This window comes from Cibotium barometz, chromosome 1 (genome assembly GCF_041138505.1).
Source record: "Cibotium barometz isolate CiBa-2024 chromosome 1, ASM4113850v1, whole genome shotgun sequence".
In the NCBI taxonomy this organism is placed as follows: domain Eukaryota; kingdom Viridiplantae; phylum Streptophyta; class Polypodiopsida; order Cyatheales; family Cibotiaceae; genus Cibotium; species Cibotium barometz.
Window position 1 is genome coordinate 19,449,568 of NC_141046.1, and position 21,785 is coordinate 19,471,352.

Consider the following 21,785-nt stretch of genomic DNA (forward strand, 5'->3'; position numbering starts at 1 on the left):
AAGGCGGAGAATGGAGCCATCAATGGCTGTGAGCTGAATCTCCCCAATGCCACGAACTGGATATGAAGCATTGTTGGCACACTGAACAGTTTTGCCAACAAGGGCAGGGCCAACATGACTAAACAAATCCCTGCGAGATGTGATATGCTTTGAGGCACCACTATCAAAATACCAAGTACATGCATGCTCTGTCAAACTGAGTGCCTGTGAAGACCAAGAGGCATCATAGCTGCATGTATAAAAACAGTAATCCCTGTCCTCAACAAAAGAAGCAGTCTCTGGAGGAGCTTTAGAAGCATCATTAACAGACATCCCAGCTTCCCTTGCCTTCTCTTTGGCAATCCTTTTCCTACATTCCGTGATGTATTGACCTGGCTTCTTACAGTAATGACATTTGCCCTTCTTCTTGGGCTGTCCATCACTTTTCTTGGTATCCTGTGAAGAACCACCATCACCTGAATTTTGAGTTGCACTCTTTGGCTGAGATTTTCCTTTCCCCTTTTGACCTGTAGTAAATGCTTGTTCAGCATTTGTGTTCATATTCATATTCTTCCTCATTTGCTCCTCTTGTAGTAAGAGAGCAACAAGTTCCTGATACTTGAGGGGTTCAACAACATTCCTCATGCTGAGGTTCAAAGAGGTATGGAAAGCCAAGTAAGATCTTGGCAAAGAGTGCAAGATGGTGGACACAAGCTGTGTCTCAGGAATAATCTCATCCACATTGATGAGTTGCTCTCTCAAATCCTGCAGCTAGTTTAAGTGGCTAGACATATCATCTCCTTCATTCATTTTCTGATTTTCCAGCTCTCTTTTCAAAAATGAGATCCTAGCCTCATTACGAGCAGCATACATCTGCTCCAAAGTCACCCATGCATTCTGTGAAGAGCCAACTGAACGAATATGAGGTATAATGGACCTCTGTACTGACAATGCAATGAGTGACAAAGCTTGTGCATCCCTGGCATCCCATGTCTTTTGAGCATTTGTTCTCTGAACAGGCAATGGCTGTCCTGGAGCCTGTACCTGTTGTCCTCGTCCACGAGCACCCCCTTGGGGAGGAGTCTCTGGAGCCAATGGACCTGGACGTGGTTCATCACCACTAACAAAATCCCAAAGACCTTTTGCCACAAGCACATTTTTCAGCATAAAACTCCACAAGGAGTAGTTCGTGCCATCCAATTTGTCTTCCTTAGACAAATATGTGAATACATCACTTTGCTGTTGATTTGCCATTATGCTTTACGCACAATGTTGTACCTGTTTACCAAAAAACCCAATAGCAGAAACCCTGATAACAACTGTGCTCAACTGAATACAGTTCACCCAAATATGCCTGCACTCTCAATCCTCTGAATGTGCAGCTCAATGCACCAATGACTGAGTAGAGCAGCAAATGGCGTACACAATGCCAAAATGCCCCAAAAATGCCCAAATTTGCTGCACCCAAACTGTGCAAAAGACCTGTATTGGACTGTGTAGCTTGTGGTATTTCTGCAGGTACTGATCACCAAAGTGCAAGTACAGATGACTGTACTTCACAGGACTGATGTAGGTGGAAATACTGTGCAGGTAGCGCTTACTGTACGGGCAGGTACAGTTCTGTGTTGGGCGAGCAGGTACACGTCAGGTACAGAATGCGCAGGTTTGTACAGTCGCCAGGTACAGTCGCCAGGTGTGTACAGTCGCCAGGTACGGAAGCAAGTGTATGGGCAGCAGGCGCACAGGTGAATGTGTAGCTGAAGGCGCACAGGTGTACGGGTAGAAGGCGGCGCAGTACAGTAGTTGTAGGTGACGAGTAGTTGTAGGCGACGAGTAGTTGTAGTACCCGACTGAAGGCGACCAGGTAGGGGCAGCAGGCGCAGAGGTTACCTGACAGTAATTGAAGGCGGCGCTTGACTGGATGTACGGGCAGCTAGTGCGCACGTGTGACTGAAGGCGGCGCAGAGGTGTACGGATGCTGTACGGGCAGCAGATGCTGAGACCTCAGTACGGCGCACAACACTGGCAATGTACGGGCAGGGCAGAGCAGCTTCAATGCTCTGATACCAATTGAAGGCACTCAAGGATTAGGGTTAGGGTTTACACAAGTTCAAGCAGGCGTGGAAACCAAGATGCAGAGAGAACACGACTTCAGTATGCTTGATTGATAAAAAAGGTGAAGTACAATAGCCACATGATAGTGACCCTAAAGATAAGTGTTCACATGTCCGGCCATAAATGTGCCGGGTGGACCAAAACACTTATAAACTGCATATAAGTGAAACTGAGCTAAACTGGGGGAAAAAACCTCCACTAACTGAAGTAAAAAGTGCCCCAGTAATCTACTGATGATCACTAGCACTCCTCTGGGTGCATACACAGCATAAAACCCAACAATCATCCCATTCTTCCCACTCTTGGGACACCACTGTGCGTTGAAGCTCGTTATGAACAGCATGTAGTCTCTCCAAAACAATCCACATGTAGACAAACCTTGTTTTGGAGGGCTTCACGAGCTCCAATTGCGAATGAACACGGAAGATGGCCAAGGGTTTCACCTTCCTAGTGAAGAAGGTCACAATGGTGGTTGCTTGGGCCAAAATGTCCTTGACCCAAGCCAACTTGCCAATATCTTCCATGAGCAAGTCAATGCAATGGGATGCACATGGAGTCCAAACAATTGTCAGGAACTCCTCCTCCACCATGCGACCCATTGCACGACAATTGGATGCATTGTCGGTGATGACTTGCACCACATTTGCATGGCCAACCTACAACCCAAAGTGCTCATGTAATTAGTACTATGTGACATGTACTATGTTACATGAACATGTAGACTTATAGTATGTACAATGAATAATTTACCTCGATGATTGCTTGGCGGATGTGTTGGAACATGAAACTCCCACTTGTCTTTCTACCGGCTTTCCCGGCAAGACACGAGGATGTTGATGATGCTTCTCTTCCGATCACTCCATCCATCGGAGAGGATGCTACATCCATACTTGGTCCATCCCAAAAAACGAATAGGCTCAAGTGATCTACCAATCCTCTCCTTCTCCTCGGTGAGCTTCTTCATCCTCATGTCGGCGTAGCTCACTCCCCTCCATCCATCTCATGGACGGATGGCGGCAATGGCCTTGACCATCCTCTTCCATTGCGGGGTCTGAAGAACATGAAAAGAAAGATTACACTCAATGATGGTGCATGCAATCTCGATCTCCGCCACTCGTTGCCGCTCTTTGACATAGGCCTTCGTGTTTTGAGTGGATTGTACAAGCCCTCTAGCACCGGCACCATCGGAGGGATGTCGTGGTCGCTTTGATTAGGAGCTTGACCATGATCCTTCCCCAATATTGACACTCACGCTTCCGGATGCCGAAGAGGGCATGAGTGTCTCTTCCTTGAGCTCTTGTTATCGAAGAGGTGGGCTTGACCTCGTGTTATCCGCTTGCAAATGAGAGTTCTCCCTAATCACCTCATCGGCAATGGCTTGTGGAATGGATTGACATTCGGAGATTCCACCTCCTCCCAACTTTGCCATGTGACGAAGCACTCGGGTGATGGTGCTATTCCCTTCAAAGCCGCAATACCGGCATTTCCAATGCTCCCCCTCGAACCGGCGGCAGAGGGTTCAAGCACTATGGTGAAACGATCCCATGCGGGATTGGCCGGCTTAGGCATGATGGATTATGAGGAGAGAATGTGTGTGCATGAGAGAGGGAGTGTGTGTGTCTAGAGAGAGAGGCCTCGAGGGAGGAAGAGAGAGGGTGTGTGAGAGAGGGAGAAAGAAAGAAAGAAAGAAAGAAAGATTTTATTAACGTCTTCCAAAAGACCGAACTCGGCCTATGAGACAAATCGGAGTACCTGTATGGGGTATCCTTTGTCATCCCAACAAAATGAAAAAGTACTGAACAAAAAAAGCTGAATCTGGGTGTGCAGGGGATGGAGCTCTACTACTAGGAGAAATGCAAAGCTATATGCATGGAGTATACAGTCATGATATGCAACCTAGCTAGCTCCATCCTGTACCATACTGGGGGTATAAAATGGTATACATCAGTGAAGGGGGTGTCCACAACTCCCTGAAGAACATGCCTGGGTGTGCTCTGAAGCGAGCCAGTCGCTCCGCACCGTCTCTGTGAAACTGAGCTCTGATCTCTGTCATCTCTCTCTGGTATAGGCGTGGTTTCCGAAAGCCAAGTGTCCTCTGTCTCCTGCGGGCTCTAAGTGTCTCTGCTCTGGATCTCTGAAAAAATGCAGTAATCTGTGTCTGTCGCCCCCCCTCTGGAGCTGTCTGAGCCTGTAATAATGTCTCTCTGTGGCGCTGTATGTCTAGAATGTATCTCCCGGTATGCGCTGGTCTGCTGCCTCAAAGATCTGGCGTAGGGAATGTGGCTTTCTGAATAAAATGGGATATCTCTCTCTGATGGCTGTATATGCTCTGCATCTGCATACATAATGCTCCTCACTCTCCACCTCCTCTCTGCACAATCTGCATACCCTCTCCTCTTGGGGGATCCGTGCTGCTCTGCCAGTCTCAATCTCCAATCGGTGTGATGAAACTCTGAGTTGACCAATAGCCACTCGGGAGCCGTGTGGTAAAAAGCCCTCCATGTATCTAGGCCTCTCTATAAATCCATCATCAGTGATACTCATGAAGTGATCTCTATAGTATAGCATCTTCGGTGGAAGAGGCTGTGTAGGCGATATCCATGTCTCTCGTGTATAGAGCTGCCATAGATCCTGTCTCAATACTCTGCTCCTCTCACTATGAGAGACGGATATGTGGTGCATCCCTGTCATACTGGAATGGTGGTAGATGATCCATGTCTAGGCCATGCTGTGAGAACCAATGTGTGACCTGTGTATACCATGATCCTCTGTCTCCTACCTCAGCCAGCTGTCTAGATGCCTCAAAAGCTCTGTATGACAATTTGTCCTGTGGCATCTCTCTGAATCTTTCTAGCAGGCATATAGTCTGAAATATGGCCTCTACCATCATAGGAGGCACAACAAACTCTGCTCGGATAATGTCATGAGGTACTGACGGTTTGCTGCGTATCATGCGTGCCATCATGAGGGCCTGTGGTCTCTCTATCTGTGTCCACCAATGGGTAGCAAGGCCTGGCGCCCATACCGCTGCTCCATACATCAATGCCGGTGTGACTAATGTGTCAAATAACCACCCCTTCGTCCGGGGCTCCTGAAAATGCGCCTGGTGGCACTGTCTCTCTAGCATAGCCAATGCTGCATATCCCAATGTCAATCTAGCTCTGGCTGCTGAACCCATGGTGAAGCGTGTGGCTGCTGCAGAGAAGGTAACCCCTAGGTACACGTATGATGTCACCACCTCCACCTGGCATCCTGCGAGAGTGAATGTCAGCTGACTCCTGCCCTGTCTCGATGTATGAAAGACCATAACCTTGGTTTTCCCAAGGTTCACAGTAAGACCCCTCTGTGTGCAGAAATCATCGAGTGCATGTAGATGTTGCTGTCTGTAGACCACCTGGAGACTCAGACACTAATACAATATCATCAGCATAGAGCATAATATGTACTGAGGTACCTGCTAAATCAACTCCATCTCCGCCTCCCCGTGTAATGAAGTCAGCCACCTCATCGATGTATAACCCAAATAGCGTGGGGGAAAGTGGGCATCCCTGGTTCACACCAATGGTGCTAGCAATAGTTTCGGACATACCTCCTGGACATCTGACTCGCCCAAATACCTGCTCATGCAATGCATAGATGCCCCATGTCATATCTGCTGGTATGCCAAGAGACTGCAGGCGCTGAAAGAGCCTCTCTCGTGGTACTGTGTCAAATGCCTTGCGGAAATCCACAAAGCAGCAATAGAGCTTTCTCTTCCTCACTCTGGCCTGATCAATCATACATCTCAAAGTGAATACATGGTCAGTGGTAGAGAAAGCTCTCCTGAAGCCTGTCTGCCCTGATGAGCGTAAACCTGCTCGCTCAGCGTATAAGCTAAGCTCTTGCTCCAGCACTGCACCATAGAGTTTGGCCAGCACGTGGCCAACCATAACCGTCCTGTAGTTGCTTGGAATGAGCATATCCCCTGTTTTGTGAATCGGCACAATGGTGTGCATCGTCCACTCCGCAGGCAAACCCTTTGCTAGTGCCCTGTTAAACAGGTGTGCAAGAAAAGGAGCTAAAGAATCTACTGCATATATGAGATGCTCACCCTGCAGGCCCATATGGTCGGCAGCCCGTCCATGTTGTAGGCGGCGGATAGCTTCCTGTACCATCGAGTGGGTAAAGAAGCTAGCTGTGGTAGGTCGAGGCTCTTGTGGCTGAGGTATAGGTGGCTGCTGTGGGGCGTGGTATAGGCCCTCTGCATATGTGTGCCATGTCTGTGGGTCTGCAATAGGTGTCGGGGTCCGGGGCTCTCTGAAGTGCTGCCATGAGACAGGGCTATCTCTACTCATGAAGAAATGAAAGATCTCTAGCTCTTGTATCTCTGCGAAGGCCCGCCTTTTGCGGCGAGTAAGTCTCCTCATCTCTCTCCTCGACTCCTGCTCTATGATGGCTCCCAAGGCTCTTTGTATGCGGAGCCGTGAGTATAGGGCTCTGCACGCGTCATCATACCATCTGTTCTGGGGCATAGTCCCAGGTCTCGCAGGCTCTCCTGAGTGTACACGATGTGGGAAGCTCTGTTATGCAGCCGTGTGTAGGAGTGATGCCAGCTGGGCTGTAATGGTATCCATAGGTGCCAGGGGATCCATGAGGAGGAGCCCATCCTCTACTTTGCCAGTGTATATGTCTGCCATGTCATGTGTGAAGTAGATGGTAGTGTGTGGCGTCGGTATGTGGGGGGCTGGTGATACTGGTGATCCGGCTGGTGAAAATTCCAAGTATGTATGATCTGCCCCAATAGGACGAGGTGGAATGGAGAATGAGGTGACAAGCTGTGATGCCTCCAAAGACCCCATAATGTAGTCTACCACCGTGTCTACCACCGTGCCTCCGGTCCGTGTATGACCCCCATGTGGGAAGCATGTCAGCCCTCCTGATCCCGGCCACTGTAGCATCCCGTTATAAATAACGAGACGATGCCTGGCTCCCAACTCTAGTAAGTGGTCCCCATAATGTCCTCTGTCTGGTCCAGTGTCCTCTGATGCCCGACTAGCCCCTATCTCCTCTGGATCCACAGGGTGGAGGATCTCCATGTCATCATAGTCATACACTTCACACTGTCTGCTCTGTGTGTGGGCATTGAAGTCGCCCGTAAGAAATACTTCCCCTAGTGTAGAATAATGCATAATCTCCTCTGACAGACAAGTGTATGGCGAGGCTCCTGTCTCCTCCTCCTATGGCATGTCCTCTGTAATGACATAGGAGGATCCTGATGGAGAAAAGTAACATAAAGCTATGTATATAACCCTGTCCTGTGAGAGCTGTAAGCTGATCCACATGTATCTGGCCTCTGGATCCTGTGCTACCACTCTCAGTCTCCCCTGTAGCTCTCGTCTGAATAGGACTGCTACTCCCTCCGACCCTCTCGAGGTACCCTGGTGTGTGGTCCTCCTGTATGCTGACTCCCACTGGAATCCCTCTACTCGAGGTACCTCTCTCTATGGGCTCTGATGTGTCTCTGTCAGAAGTATGATGTCTCTCCCCACCATAACATGCTCCAGTCGTCCAGGCTGCGCCTATAGTGAACCATTACAGTTCCATATTGCCATGTGTATCTCTGTCAGTGGCCTGGTCTGTGTCCCATAGGCCCCAAACCGCTAATCCATGGGCCGGCCATCAATGATGACCCGACCATCTCGATAGAAGGCCTTCTTGCCTTCTCTCCTCGTGTGTAAGACTCGTGGCTTGCAAGTTCTCCTATGCTCAAGCTGCATCCTCGTGTGAGAGAGAGAGAGAGAGAGAGTGTGAGAGAGAGATGTTGGGGTAAAGGCATTATGCCCACCCTTATAGTGTGTACTAGCCCATAAGTTATAGTACATAGTACACTTAGTACTTTTAATGTACTAAGTGCACTGTGTGTACTAGTGCAAATATACATGTGTGATAGGGGAGTCACACACTCATATCATGAGTTGACTTATCCCCACATCTCTCTCTCTCTCTCTTCTTCTTCTCTGTGTATGTCTCCCACATGAAACCCTAATTCTCTCCCTTCAACTGGTATCAGAGCCACGGTTGTATCCGTGTGTGTGCGGGTGTGCGGAGTCGTCTTCATCGCGAAGAAGAAGCTCGGCTATGGAGCCTTGAGCTTGGCACGAGCAGAGGAGAGCTTGCTGTCGTGTTGGGGGCTGCAAGACAGTAAGAGGCGGTGGCAACAAACAAGGCTGGCCAGTTCAGGCGTGTCAGCGCTGAGCAGGTACAGGTGCGCATGTGTCATCGCTGGGCGTGTTATCGCTGGGCGAGCACAACCCGCCACCACTAGGCGAAGGCGGCGGCAACATTGAGTCGGCACCTTTTCTTGAATGGTCCTGTTCATCCTCTTTGCTGTCCCGTTTTGTGGAGGATCATAAGGAGTAGAGAGCTCCCTCTTGATGCCTTTAGCATCACAAAAGTCCTGAAACTGTTTGGACATATACTCTCCACCATTGTCGGAACGCAAAGCCTTCAGTGTTTTCTCTTCGCACAGAGGCGACAAGCGGTGCGAGCGAAGGAGGCATAGGTGTTTACCAGCGCCGTCTGGTCCCTCGCCTGCCCAAACAGGGCCCACGCCTTCGACCAGCCCAAGCTTGACCGTGAAGTGGCATCCCGACCACCTCTCTCCATAGCCGCTGCAAACAGGAGCCCTCCATTGGCTCAGCCTTCTGCAGTACGCCTGAGGAGTCCTTCACCTGCACAGCAGCAGCATCATCAGCACGACTCCTCCCTTTCTGCAACATTAATCAGAAATTTCAGAGGTACATGCTTCAATTTTTTTTTGGGATTTGCAATTGAGCAGGTACAATCATCAATTGAGCAGGTACAGGTGCCAAATTGCTCAAATTTTGAGCAAAATTGGCAAAATTGGGTGACATTGGTCACATTCAGAGTCAATTTGCAGGAAATTGGATGTCAAAATTTGGGGCTTTTGATGTAATTGTGCAATTGGGCATTCATACATGCTGTATGATGTGAGCAATCTCACATTCGGGCCAAAATTGCAGTGCAAATCAAAGGGCTTTTGTGCCGATTGGGTTGATTTGCATGCAGGCACTCGCATTTGATGCTTTGGGCAATGTGTTGATGCCTGTCAAGCACTCAATGTGCCTGTAAATCAAGGGGCTTTTATGTATTGGATGTATATGTGGCCAGGGGGAAGCATTGTGAAGTCTCCGGATGCCTTCATGTGCGTTAATGTACCATGTATGATCAGAAATTGATCTTGAATCAAGGGGCTTTTCAAGATTTTATGCTTTTTGAGCTTGGCAAAGCAGCAGGTAAGACTTTTATGCCTTGAATCCTTAGAAATCCACTTGCAGTCAAGGGGCTTTTGCCCAATTTCTGTTCGAGACTGTTGTATGCAGTGGTGGGGACTGTAAAAGTCTGATTTTCACTTATTTGGACAGCCAGGTGAGCATTTATTGCTGCTGTACTTGCTGGTACAGATTTGGTACAACTTTGTACAAGTTTTGGCATGGCTGTACATTGATTTGAGTGAGGAAAAGGCTCATTTTCAGTTGTTGTACTTGCCGGTACAGGTTTGGTACATCATTGGTGAGCACTTAGTACTGCTGTACAGTACTTTGGAAGGGGAACAGAGCACATTTAAGGTGTTGTCCTAAATCTGCAGCAACCAGATTTTGGTGATTTCATCACATACAGTGGGAGTAGAGTTGCATTCGTGCTTCCGCAGTGGGAGATAAACTTTGGGAGAACAACTGTGAGCACTTTGTGTGCTTTGGTGCAGTGTTTGCACATCTTGCAGGGAGTCAGGCATTGACTGTGATGACAGGTTGCATATTGCTATGGCAACCACAGGTGAGAGCTCTTCATTGCTTCACATCAAGAAGCTTGAAGGCTCACATAATTATGACATTTGGCAAACCCGGTGCTATAATGTGTTGCTCCAGAAGAAGCAGCACAAGCTTATCAAAAAAAGGGGTGTAATGCCCGCTTCTCTTACTGCTGAAGAGTGGGAAGATATGGATGAGCTGGCAAGATCTACTATCATGTTGTCTGTGTCAGACTCTTTACTTTTCAGCATTCGTGAAGAGAAGACAGCTTGGGGAATGTGGCAAAGATTGGAGGACTTGTATGCCTAGCAAAGTGCCTCAAGCAAAGTGTATTGGTTGAAGAAACTCATAGGTCTTCAAATGAAGGAAGGGGCGTCTATGACAGCCCATCTAAATGAGTTTAATGGTGTTGTCAGCCAGGTAATCAATCAAAAGCTGGCAATGGACGATGAGTTCAAAGCCACCTTTCTCTTATGCACTTTGCCAGAGAGTTGGGACACATTCAGGACAGCCACTAGCAATTCAAATGCTATGCTGTCATATGCAGATGTGGAGGGTGCTCTCCTTCAAGAGGAGATGAACAGGAAAAACAACTCTGTTGGAAAGTCCAATGCAATGAATGCACGTGGGGGATCCTAGCAAAGGGGTAAAAGCCAAGAACGGGGAAGGAGCAAGTCCCGCTCCAAAAAGGACTTGGAATGCCATTATTGTGGCAAGAAGGGACACATCAAAAAGCAATGCTACAAATGGAAGAATGATCAAAAGGAAAAGGGCAAAGGAAAAGACAAAGACAAAGATGCAAAGCCAAAGGGCAAAAGTGGAGTCAAGATTGAAGAAGTCAATGTGTCACATGCAGGTGACAGTGAGGATGAGGTCCTATTCATGTCTTCACTTGATGCCCATTCACTTCTTGCAGGAGATGGTCATGGTATGCACTCATGGATCATTGATTCAGGTGCCTCCTTTCATGTCACAGGTTGCAGAGACTTGTTTGTCAGGTATACTGCTGGCAATGAAGGAGTAGTTTATTTGGGTGACAACCATGCATGCAAGATTCTTGGCAGAGGTGATGTGAGGCTTGTGTTTTCAGATGGCTCACAGCTTATGCTCCATGATGTCAGGCATGTGCCTGAGATCAAGAAGAACCTGCTTTCTACTGGACAGCTTGATGATGCTGATTATGTTACCACATTTGGTCGTGGAAAGTGGAAGATTAGTAAGGGCTCACTGGTTGTTGCCAGAGGCTCTAAGGTGGACACTCTTTACTTCATGCATGCAGGTGTTTGTCACCATGCTAATGTAAATGCAACCGAAGTTGCCAGAAATCTCTATGTGGCATAGCCAGTTGGGACACATGAGTGTCAAAGGAATGGAGCAATTGTCTCGTTTTGGTTACTGCCTTCTCTAAAGTTCTCAAGTTTTCAGTTTTGTGAGCATTGTATATATGGCAGGCAACTCCAGTGCCCCCACAAGAAAGCTCTTGGACAGAAAGATGCTCAGTTAGAGCTTGTGCATACAGATGTATGTGAGATGCCTCAGCTTTCTTTGGGAGGGGCAAAATATTTTGTGTCCTTTATTGATGATGCCACACGCAAGGTGTGGGTTTATCCTCTTCGTTTGAAGAGTGATACATTCTCAGTGTTTGAGAAGTTTGTTGCTCACGTTGAGAATCAAACTGGCAAAACACTGAAGGCTTTGCGTTCCGACAATGGTGGAGAGTATATGTCCAAACAGTTTCAGGACTTTTGTGATGCTAAAGGCATCAAGAGGGAGCTCTCGCGGACACCATCCATAGGGGGGCATCTTTACTTTGTCACATTCATTGATGACTACTCCAGGTTTGCTTGGGCTTACCCCTTGAAAGCGAAAGCAGATGTGTTTACATGCTTTCGACACTTTGTAGCAATGGCTGAAAATATGTGTGGATGTAAAGTCCAAACACTCCGCTCAGATAGAGGTGGAGAATACATGTCAAATGCATTCATGGATTATATGCTTCAAAAGGGCATCAAACACCAATGTATTGTGCCTTATACACCGCAACAGAATGGTGTAGCTGAAAGGAAAAATAGGTCTCTCATGGAGATGGCAAGATGCATGGTGAAAGCACAAAAGTTGCCTCACAAATTTTGGATGGAAGCTATAATGTGTGCGACTCATGTGTTGAACAGGTGTCCAACAAAAGCTTTAAAAACCATAACACCATTTGAGGCTTGGTATAGCCGAAAGCCAACAGTGGATTATATGCGTACATTTGGGTGTTTGGCATATGCACATGTCCGAACAAAGCTAGATGACAAAGCAATTAAATGCATTTTTGTGGCTACAGCAATGAAAGCAAAGGATACCGTCTTTATAATCCAACTACACGAAGGATTTTTGTCAGTAGAGATGTGGTATTTGTTGAAAATTCAGAACAGCCCATGTACAGCTTGTATAAAAGCAATGATACAGGCATACAGGACATGTTTGATGGACTTTTACCCATTGCAATTAGAGGGGATTCAGATCAGCCAGCCCCTACACAAGAAAATCCTCATGTAGAACATGTGGAACAGCCAGCCATTCAGCCCCCTTCTATGGAAGAAGTGGAAGATCTTGTCAGGGAAGAGCAAACAGCCATAGACATAGCCAAGTGAGTGCCAAGATGGTTGCTGAAAACTTTGCAAGAAAGCAAACTTGCAGCTCCACTCACAGGTAGAACAAGGGCTAGTTCCAGCCATGCTTTGAATACACATCGTGGGGAGTCTGCATTAGCAATGGGTGGTCTCTTTGATTCAGAAGAGCCTTTTTCTTATGAAGAAGCACATGAGAATGAGCATTGGTTGCAAGCTATGCAAGCTGAAATTTCTTCTATAATGAAGAACAATACATGGGATCTTGTGGAATTGCCTAAAGGCAAGCATGTCATTGGAACAAAGTGGGTGTACAAAGTCAAAAGAAAGTCTGATGGTACTATTGACAGGTACAAACCAAGACTTATGGCTAAAGGCTACTCCCAGAAAAAGGGAATAGACTATGAAGAGACTTTTGCTCCTACTTCGAGAATGACCACAATAAGATTAGTGATTGCATTGTAAATCAGCCCATTGGTTTTGTAGTTCTTGGTGAGGAACATAAAGTATGCAGGTTACACAAAGCATTGTATGGGTTAAAGCAAGCTCCAAGAGCTTGGTATGATAAGATACATGCTCATCTAACCAGCCAAGTTATGAGAATAGTCCAGCTGAAAGCACATTGTATGTGAAGAAAACCGATGCCGATATTCTCTCAGTCATCTTGTATGTAGATGACATGCTCATTACAAGTACTAGCAAAGCACAAATTTCAGATTTGAAAGCTGATTTGAAAGCTGAATTTGATATGTCAGATTTGGGGCCTTTACACTACTATCTCGGCATACAGTTTATGCATACAGATGATGGCATTGTTATGCAACAAACTAAGTACATAAAAAGTTTGCTAAAAAGGTTTTACATGGATGAATGTAAGCCCATTTCTACTCCGGTAGAACCAGGTGTACGGCTTACTATGCATGATATTGGAGAACCTTTTGAGGCTGGCATTTACAGCCAGGCAGTGGGATGTCTCATTTACTTGTGTAACACAAGGCCAGACATATCTTTTGGGTTGTCTTTGTTGAGCAAATTCATGCACAGCCCAGGCACAAAGCATTGGCAAGCAGTCAAACGCATTTTTCGTTATCTTAAGGGTACCCTGGATCTTGGTTTGTTCTATCCCGGGGGGGCAGCTTGCAGCTTTATGCATACAATGATTCAGATTGGGCTGGTGATTATGATACCAGGCAATCCACCAGTGGGAATTGTTTTTTTCTTGGCAGTTCATGCATATCTTGGTTGAGTAAAAAGCAACCCACTGTTGCTACATCTACTTGTGAGGCTGAGTACAGGGCAGTCTTTACAGCTACAGTAGATTGTGTATGGTTGAGGAGACTATTGGTTGATCTTCGTGAGTGTCAGCAGACATCCACCACCATTCTCACTGATAGCCAGAGTGCTATGGCCGTGGCATGAAATCCAGTATTTCATGCACGTACCAAGCACATTGAGATTCATTATCACTATGTCAGAGAGAGACTACATGCAGGGGAGATCAGTTTATCTTATTGCCCTACACAGGATAATGTTGGAGATCTATTCACAAAGGCTTTACCTCAAGAAAAGTTTGAAGCTTTCCGCAAAGTTTTGGGCTTACTCTCATACAGAGAGTGATCTGCTACCTTGTACAGGTTCACACTTCCATTACAGGGGGGATTTGTAGGCATATGCTCACTTATGGTAGTGCTATGTGTGAACAGGGCTTAACCAAGGGCACTTTTTTCCATGTGGTTTTTCCCCTTGGACATCAAGTGTGAAAGGACACTCTAACATATAATATTTTGTACTTCTATATTATATGGATGTGGCACACATGCAAGGGTTTGACTTGCATTTTGTGGATACCACACTTTTGGCTCTCTCTCTCTAGAGAGAGTTGGCATTCGAGCAGAGGGACAGGCAGGGTTCAGGAGAGGTTTCTCTACTCCTGACCACATCTTGACTCTGCGGGCCATTATTGAGGAGGGCAGGTCGCATGGGCGACGGATTTATTGTAGCTTTGTGGACTTCCGCAAAGCATTTGATACAGTGCCCAGAGCCAGATTGATGAGGCGATTACAGGAGATGGGGGTACCTACAGAGCTCATATGGGGGGTTATGGCTTTATATAGATCAGTTGCAGGACAGGTACGCACCCCAGAGGGGGTCTCTACTTTGGTTCACTCCACTATAGGAGTGAAGCAAGGTTGCCCGTTATCTCCTTCACTGTTTGGTATGTATGTGGATGAGGCTTCTGACTACATTGAGAGACTGGGGGACAGAGGAGCCCAGCTAGCAGGTACATGGATCCCACTATTGTTATATGCTGATGATATTGTGTTGATCTCTGACTCCCCTGAGGGTATGCAGCGTCATTTGGATGCTTTACATGAGTTTGCACATGATAGTGGATTGTCTGTCAACCTTGGCAAAACCAAGGTTATGGTGTTTAACACCACGCCACAGTGGGTTAGGCGATCAGCTTCCACATTTACATATGGACAAGAGATTGTGGAGTATACAGATGCATATACGTATCTTGGGGTAGTATTCAGTGGGCCAGTGTTTTCGATGAGGAGAGCAGCAGAGACTAGATTGACTAGAGCACATGCAGCCCTGGGTGGTTTGGAGAGGATGTGTTCGCAGGTTCAGTTTCAGGAACCTCGAATGAAACTTTGGCTTTTTGACACTCTAGTGACATCAGCTATGCTTTATAGAGTGCAGATATGGGGACCTTCAGTGGGCCAGCACAGCGCAGGCGGGTGGAGAGGTATGGAGAGGCCTTTGGTATCTATGATTGCTAGGATTATTAGAGCCAAGGCCGTGGTACCTCATGAGATTATTAGAGTAGAGCTGGTGGCTGCCCCTCTGGTGATTGAGGCTCTTACGAGATCAGTCTCCTACATACATGGCTTGTGGGATCTCCCCCGAGACAGATATGCACGCCTCGCCCTGGAGTCCTCCCGACAGTTAGCTTTACAGGGAGACACGGCTTGTTGGTATGGATAGATGACATCTTGGTTCGAGGCACATGGTTTTAGCATGGACAGATTGCCTCCCTTCCAGTATTCTCTGGAGGCACCCTCTCTCACTCTCACACGGATAGAGATTACCAGATTCATCCGTCAGGATTTAGTTCAGCTGGACATTAGGAGGACATGGATACAGCCGACTGAGGAGCTGGGCACGAAGATGGCTTTCTACAGAGAGCATTTTATTCAGCTCACAGCAGATGGTTTTGTGATCAGACCCAGTTACATGGATGTACACTTGTCTCATGCAGTACGATGTGCTATTGGTCAGATTCGCACATCCTCACACCAGCTTGAGATTGAGATTGGCCGATATAGAGGTATACCAGCTGAGGTCAGGATATGCCGAGTATGCCATGGGGAGCCAGAGACAGAGCTGCATTATATATGCCATTGTACCGCATACTATGAGATACGTGGTTGTTTCCACTGTTTATTCAGAGAGGGTTTTGGACCACTTTCCAGAGTCATGGGGTACCAGGACCAGAGGTGTTTGGGATTGTTCTTGCTTGAGCTGCGGAGACATAGAGATAGCCTGCTTAGGCGCACAGAGAGCCAGACTCAGAGGCACATTACAGATTTCTTTAGTCCAGCCATCATTGCGCCAGATGGACCACAGAAGTAGGAGGACATGGATACCACCCACACCAGGGGTACACTGATTGATCGTGCGATTGAGCTTGGGTGGTCCAGACGCCCATGACTACGGAGGAGGGCATCCCAGCATAGACAGAGGTTGCAGCGGCAGATTCGGATTATTCTTGCGAGGCATGCGGGACACCCAGTTAGGGTGTTGACCACAGAGGATATTGAGGAGATCCGCCGATGCGGCACATATTATGAGATGGAGGCACCTCCATAGTGTACCCCTCCGTCCCACATGATATTGTATCCCCTCACTATATTCCACTCACCTCCATAGCGTACCCCCCCCCCCCCTCACTATATTCCAGTTCCAGTTTCATTTTCTAGGTGCCAGTGGTATCATCTTTATTTTTCATTTTCTGGGTTTTTTTATCCAGACATTGTATCAGATCCACCATGATGTAACTTTTGGTCTCATAGGTCATTATGGCCTTTTGAAGACGTTAATATAACATTTCATTTCATTTCATTTCATTTCTCATACAGGTACTCCGATTTGTCTCATAGGCCGAGTTCGGTCTTTTGGAAGACGTTAATAAAATCTTTCTTTCTTTCTCTCTCTCTCTCTCTCTCTCTCTCTCTCTCTCTCTCTCTCTCTCATTTCTGTGTGAGCTTCTCTACCCTGCACCTAACCCTAATGTGCAGGTTTTTGTGTGTGAGTGTGTGAGTCCAACACCCAACACAGACTGAGTCGACCCAAATGGGTATAAACGGACAGAAACAGGCAAAATCCCAAACTTTCCAAAATAGGCAAAAACGGTACAGTCAGCGAAAAAAAATACTAAGATCCGTACGCCTCGATCAGCCGTCCGTACGCCTCAAACGCATCGTACGCCTCGAACGGATCGGTGCGCGCCTCGTAACAACCCTGAGCCAGATTGCAATAGTTCTTGGAGTTGGCGGTCCAACTCCGATTCCATTGCCTTGGACAGGTGATATGGAAACTTGCTCGGGGGATCTGAGCCTGGGAGGAGGTCTATCTTGTGGTTCTTCGGTCTAGACGGGGGGGGGGGTTGGGGAGGGAGATTATCTCGAAGAAAAATCTTTGGAACTTGTCATGGAGAGCCTTGTACTTCTTTGAAGCACTGGTCATTGTCTGGGCAGTATGGATAAATATCATTGCACACTGTGTGCCTTTCTTGATTTCTTGTTTAGCCTGGATTGCTCTACGAGGAGACCCTTGGGAACTTGACAAGTAGCACAGAGGATGTGGTCACGGAACAGGCCGCTCGGCGAACCCGTCTCGTCCTGACTTCGGTGGACAATAAAGTTGAGGGATTTAGCATAGGCATGACGAAGAGCATCAAGTTTGAAGCTCAAAGTGCTAAGTTCGTCATTCAGGGCATAGAGTTTGTGCGCGATTTTATGGTTGCCCCTGTTGTAGGAGCAGACATAATTTTGGAAATTCAGTGGTTCCACAAGTTCTAGCGAGATATCGATTGGGACACACACACTTTCCAGATTAGCCAAAATGTGTCCAAAGCCCTAGTGACCATTAAGTGTGAGCTGGGAATCCCGAGCTGCCCTCCTACCCAACATTGGTATCAGAGCAAGGTGCTGCTAGGGTTAGGGTTACCCCCATTGCCCTTGAGCTTCTCCTCCTGCTTCAGCCTATTGCACACATCAGAGCATTAGGGTTAGGCTGGGTTTCATAGCATTAGGGTTAGGGTTTTCCCTACTACCCTGTGCATCTGCCTTGCAGCCGCATCTGTCGTCGTCGTCAAATCTGCCGCCACCTGTCAGATCTGTCGTGGCCCTCAGAGCAGCTTGTCAGATTTGCCACCGATTGTACATCGTACGACGCCGCATGTACCTGTGCGCAGCGTTGCCGACCTGTACATGCGCTGCCGTGGCGCCGCCCAGCGAAGCTACTGTCGCCCCTTGAAGCTACCGTCGCCGCCCGTCGACTTGCACGTCCTGCCCCAGAACTGTGCCGTCGTCGACTGTATAATTGCGCCCGCCGACTTGTACTGATGCTTGTGCCAGATCTGACAGGCCGCCGCTGCCGCCCTGCCACCATTGTCGCCTGTAATAGCTTGCCGCCTTGCGCCATCTGCAACTATTCGCCGCCTGTCCTCTGCCCAGTGCCGACTTGCTGTGTGCCGACTGTACCCGTTGCCCGTACTATTCCCATACTGCTGCCCACTACAACCTCAGTAATTTTCTTACTGATTTTTTTTGCAATTTTTTAAAAATTCAGAAATTGCTATAAAATTAGCAAATTAATTGCATTATTTTTGGGGCTTTTCACCATTGAGCCTGCAATTGCAACATTGGCATTGATTTCAGCAGATTTGGTGCATAATTGCACTAGAAATTTAGGGATTTTGCAGATATTGGCACTATTTGCAGGCATTTTTGGGTGTTACAGGCACATTTACTTGGCATTGGGGCATTTTTCCCAATTTTTTGGGCATTACAGCATTTGGTACAGGTGACAATTGCTTTAGTAGATTTACAGGTGCAGATCTGGTTCAGGTTTGGTCTAATTGGCTGCCTAAAAATTGGGGCTTTTCTACATTGAGCCCATCTTTGCAGCATTCGACCAATTTACCTTTGATTTTGTCAGGATTTGAGCACTTGCAGCTTTTATAGGTGTCAGCTGATCGTGTTTTTCATGGCACATGTATACATTTGTGGTTTGCTGCAGTATATGCATGCCATTGTGGACATTTCGACAGATTTGCATCATCGTGCAGTACACTTGCAGATTTGGGACATGCATATGTATTTCTCGTGGTGAAGGAGTTCCCTTTCAGTCCATTGATTATCCTGCTATTTATCTCCCGCATTCTTACGGTTTTGTTGGACATTGCCTACTCGTGGTGACTTGTGACAGATTTGCTGTGTTATCATGGCCAACAGTAATAATGACCTCTTTGGAATGCTCTCTCAAGAAGACAAGCTCAATGGGAATAATTACCCGATGTGGGCTTATATGATGCATCATGTATTGGTTGCCAAGAATGTATGGCTATATGTGGATGGCACTTAGGAGCGTCCTCTTGCACTTGCTCTAGCGGAAGGTGAAGTGATTCACGCTCACCCTCCTGCAGGTCCACCTCCTCGTCCTCCTCCTACTCAGCAGCAACATACTTGGGATGCTAGGGATGCTTAGGCCCATGCGTTGATTGCTCTCTCGTGCCGCAGGCATATCATTCCGCACATTCGTTCTTGCACCACTACAAAGGGTGCTTGAGATATCTTGGCGGCGTTGTATTCAGGTTGCAATGAGGCTCGTGTAGCTTACCTTCGGGGCAAGCTTGAGACTGACCGCATGCTTGAAGGTGACTCTATCGATCAGTACCTTACGCATGTGAAAGACCTACGAGAGCAGCTCATTAACATTGATGAGGTCTTGACAGATGGCTATCTTGCTCAGACAGTTTTGCGTAATTTGCCCGACTCTTATCAAACATTTGGCACCACTTTGCAGTTGTTGGCTGGCAATGCACCTTATGCGGTCACTTTTGACAACCTTGTGACTCTCTTGCTCAGTGAAGAGCAATCTCGTTCCAACAAGAACAACATGCTGCACAATCTCCACTGGGGCATCTCTGTACATGAAAGAAAATTGTGAGGCGACTGCATAAGATGTGTTGAAGACCATAACCTTGGTTTTGCCCAAATTGACCGTTAAGGTCTCTCTCCCTGCAAAATCTGTCCAATGCATTTAAGTGTTTCTGTAAACCCTCGGCTGAATCTGAGATCAAGACAATGTCGTCAGCATATAGCAATATGGGCACTACTGTCTGAGCCAATGGTGAACCTCTACCTCCGAAACTATCCACAAATACTGCGATCTCATCAATGTATAGGCCAAAGAGTGTAGGTGAGAGTGGGCAGCCCTGCTTAACCCCAATAGTGCTACATATATCTCCCGAGATTCCACCATGTGCACGTACTCGGCCGAATACTGCCTCATATATCGCCATCACACCCCATATCATCTCATGTGAGAACTGGAGCTCCTGCAAGCGTCCTATCAGACGAGATCGAGGGACGAGATCCAGTGGGTGTATGAGACCAAAAGTGATACAACAGTGTGGACCATCATCATCATACAACCTATGGAACTAATCCTCCCGTAGGGGGAGGGGGCCATCAAGGATATCGAGCATTGGCTTAGAGAGAGAGAGAGAGAGAGAGAGAGAGAGAGAGAGAGAACTTATGACTCGTTTTGTTTATTTTTGAAAATCTTTTAGGAAAGAGAGAAAGGAACTTCAAAACAGGGAGATAGCTCTAAAGAAGGCAGCTGCGAAAGGTAGCAAGGCAGAACAGAAAGCAAAGAAAAAACAGGTGGAGGATGACACTGCAAAGCTTGACTTGAAGCTGCGAGCTCGGCATGCCAAGGAGTTGTCTAATTTAGGGGATGATAAAGAAGAAAGTAGCAGTGGTCTGGACGGAGTAATCAAAGCTTTGAGTGGTGTTTCTGCATCAGTAGCCCCCCCTCAAATGCAGAAGCCAACGAAAGCCCAAAAGCGACGCGACAAGAGGGCGCAACAGGAAACAGAACGGGAACAAAGAATTCAGGAAGAGCAGAACAATGTAGTAAGTGACCGAGTGCTTGAAAATCAGTTACTTGAGGAGAAGCTGCATCCGCTTGGGTTTACATTGAAGGAGATCAAATCAGATGGGCACTGCTTGTATCGTGCAGTGGAGGATCAATTGGCTCTCTATCCGGGTGCCTGCCTGCAGTTTTCATTTCAAGATCTGAGAGAGGTGGCAGCCTCATATATGCGATCTCATGCGGAAGAGTTTGCCCCTTTTATTGCAGCAGAGGATGACGATGGTGCAGGGAGCCAAGAGGCTAGATTTGAGAGGTATTGCAAAGAGGTAGAGTCGACAGCAACTTGGGGAGGTCAGCTAGAGCTCGATGCCCTTGCGCGCTCTTTGCAAAAACATATTGTCGTGTTTTCGGGGGATCTGCCTGAGGTGGAAATGGGCAAGGAGTATGAGAGTGTATCCGCTGAGGGTGATGAATCCACGAATCCAAGCCTCAGGCTCTCCTACCATCGACATGCCTTTGGGCTTGGAGAACACTACAATTCCGTTGTTCCGTTAGTATCTAGCTCACTGCAAAGCACTTGATGGCTTCAAACATTAAGGCAAGATCTAAATTTAGAACTTCCTTTCAAATTGAGGTAACATGAAGTGTAATATTCAATTGTAAAACTTATTTGTGACATTTATTCATGGAGTCTTCTTGTTTAACTGCAACTAGCAGACTTGTTTTCCTGCTAGTTCAACTCAAGAGAAAGATGTCTTTGTATGCACCTCTTAAGTGGGGTTTGTACTTGCAAGGGTGAGAGTGACTGGCAAGAGTGAAGGGAAGGGTTTAACAGAGGTACTTGGAAAGGGTGAGAGGTGGCTGACAGAAAAAAGGGGAAGGGTTTAACAGAGGTACTTGGAAAGGGTGAGAGGTGGCTGACAGAAAAAAGGGGAAGGATTTAATAGAGGTTGGATCTCAACCATGAGTTTTTCTAACACAAGCTGCCTAACAAAAGATATCCAACCGTCACTCATTGCAAAGCTAGCTAATCTCAAACTAGAGTGGATAAATGGTACACTGGTAATCTCAAATGCAGGGTTAAAATCTACTCATT

General features: G+C 47.1%; 1 protein-coding gene across 1 annotated transcript in view; it reads left to right on the forward strand.

Moving 5' to 3' along the window:
* The window catches only part of LOC147641696 (OVARIAN TUMOR DOMAIN-containing deubiquitinating enzyme 5-like), a 58,999-nt gene extending 37,606 nt beyond the window's left edge, over positions 1-21,393 (forward strand). The window contains exon 2 of the mRNA XM_086798523.1: positions 20,385-21,393. Within this exon, the coding sequence (XP_086654649.1) occupies positions 20,385-21,270 (886 nt within the window). The 3' untranslated portion in view covers positions 21,271-21,393. The remainder of the gene's footprint in view (positions 1-20,384) is intronic.
* Positions 21,394-21,785: the final 392 nt, after the last annotated feature.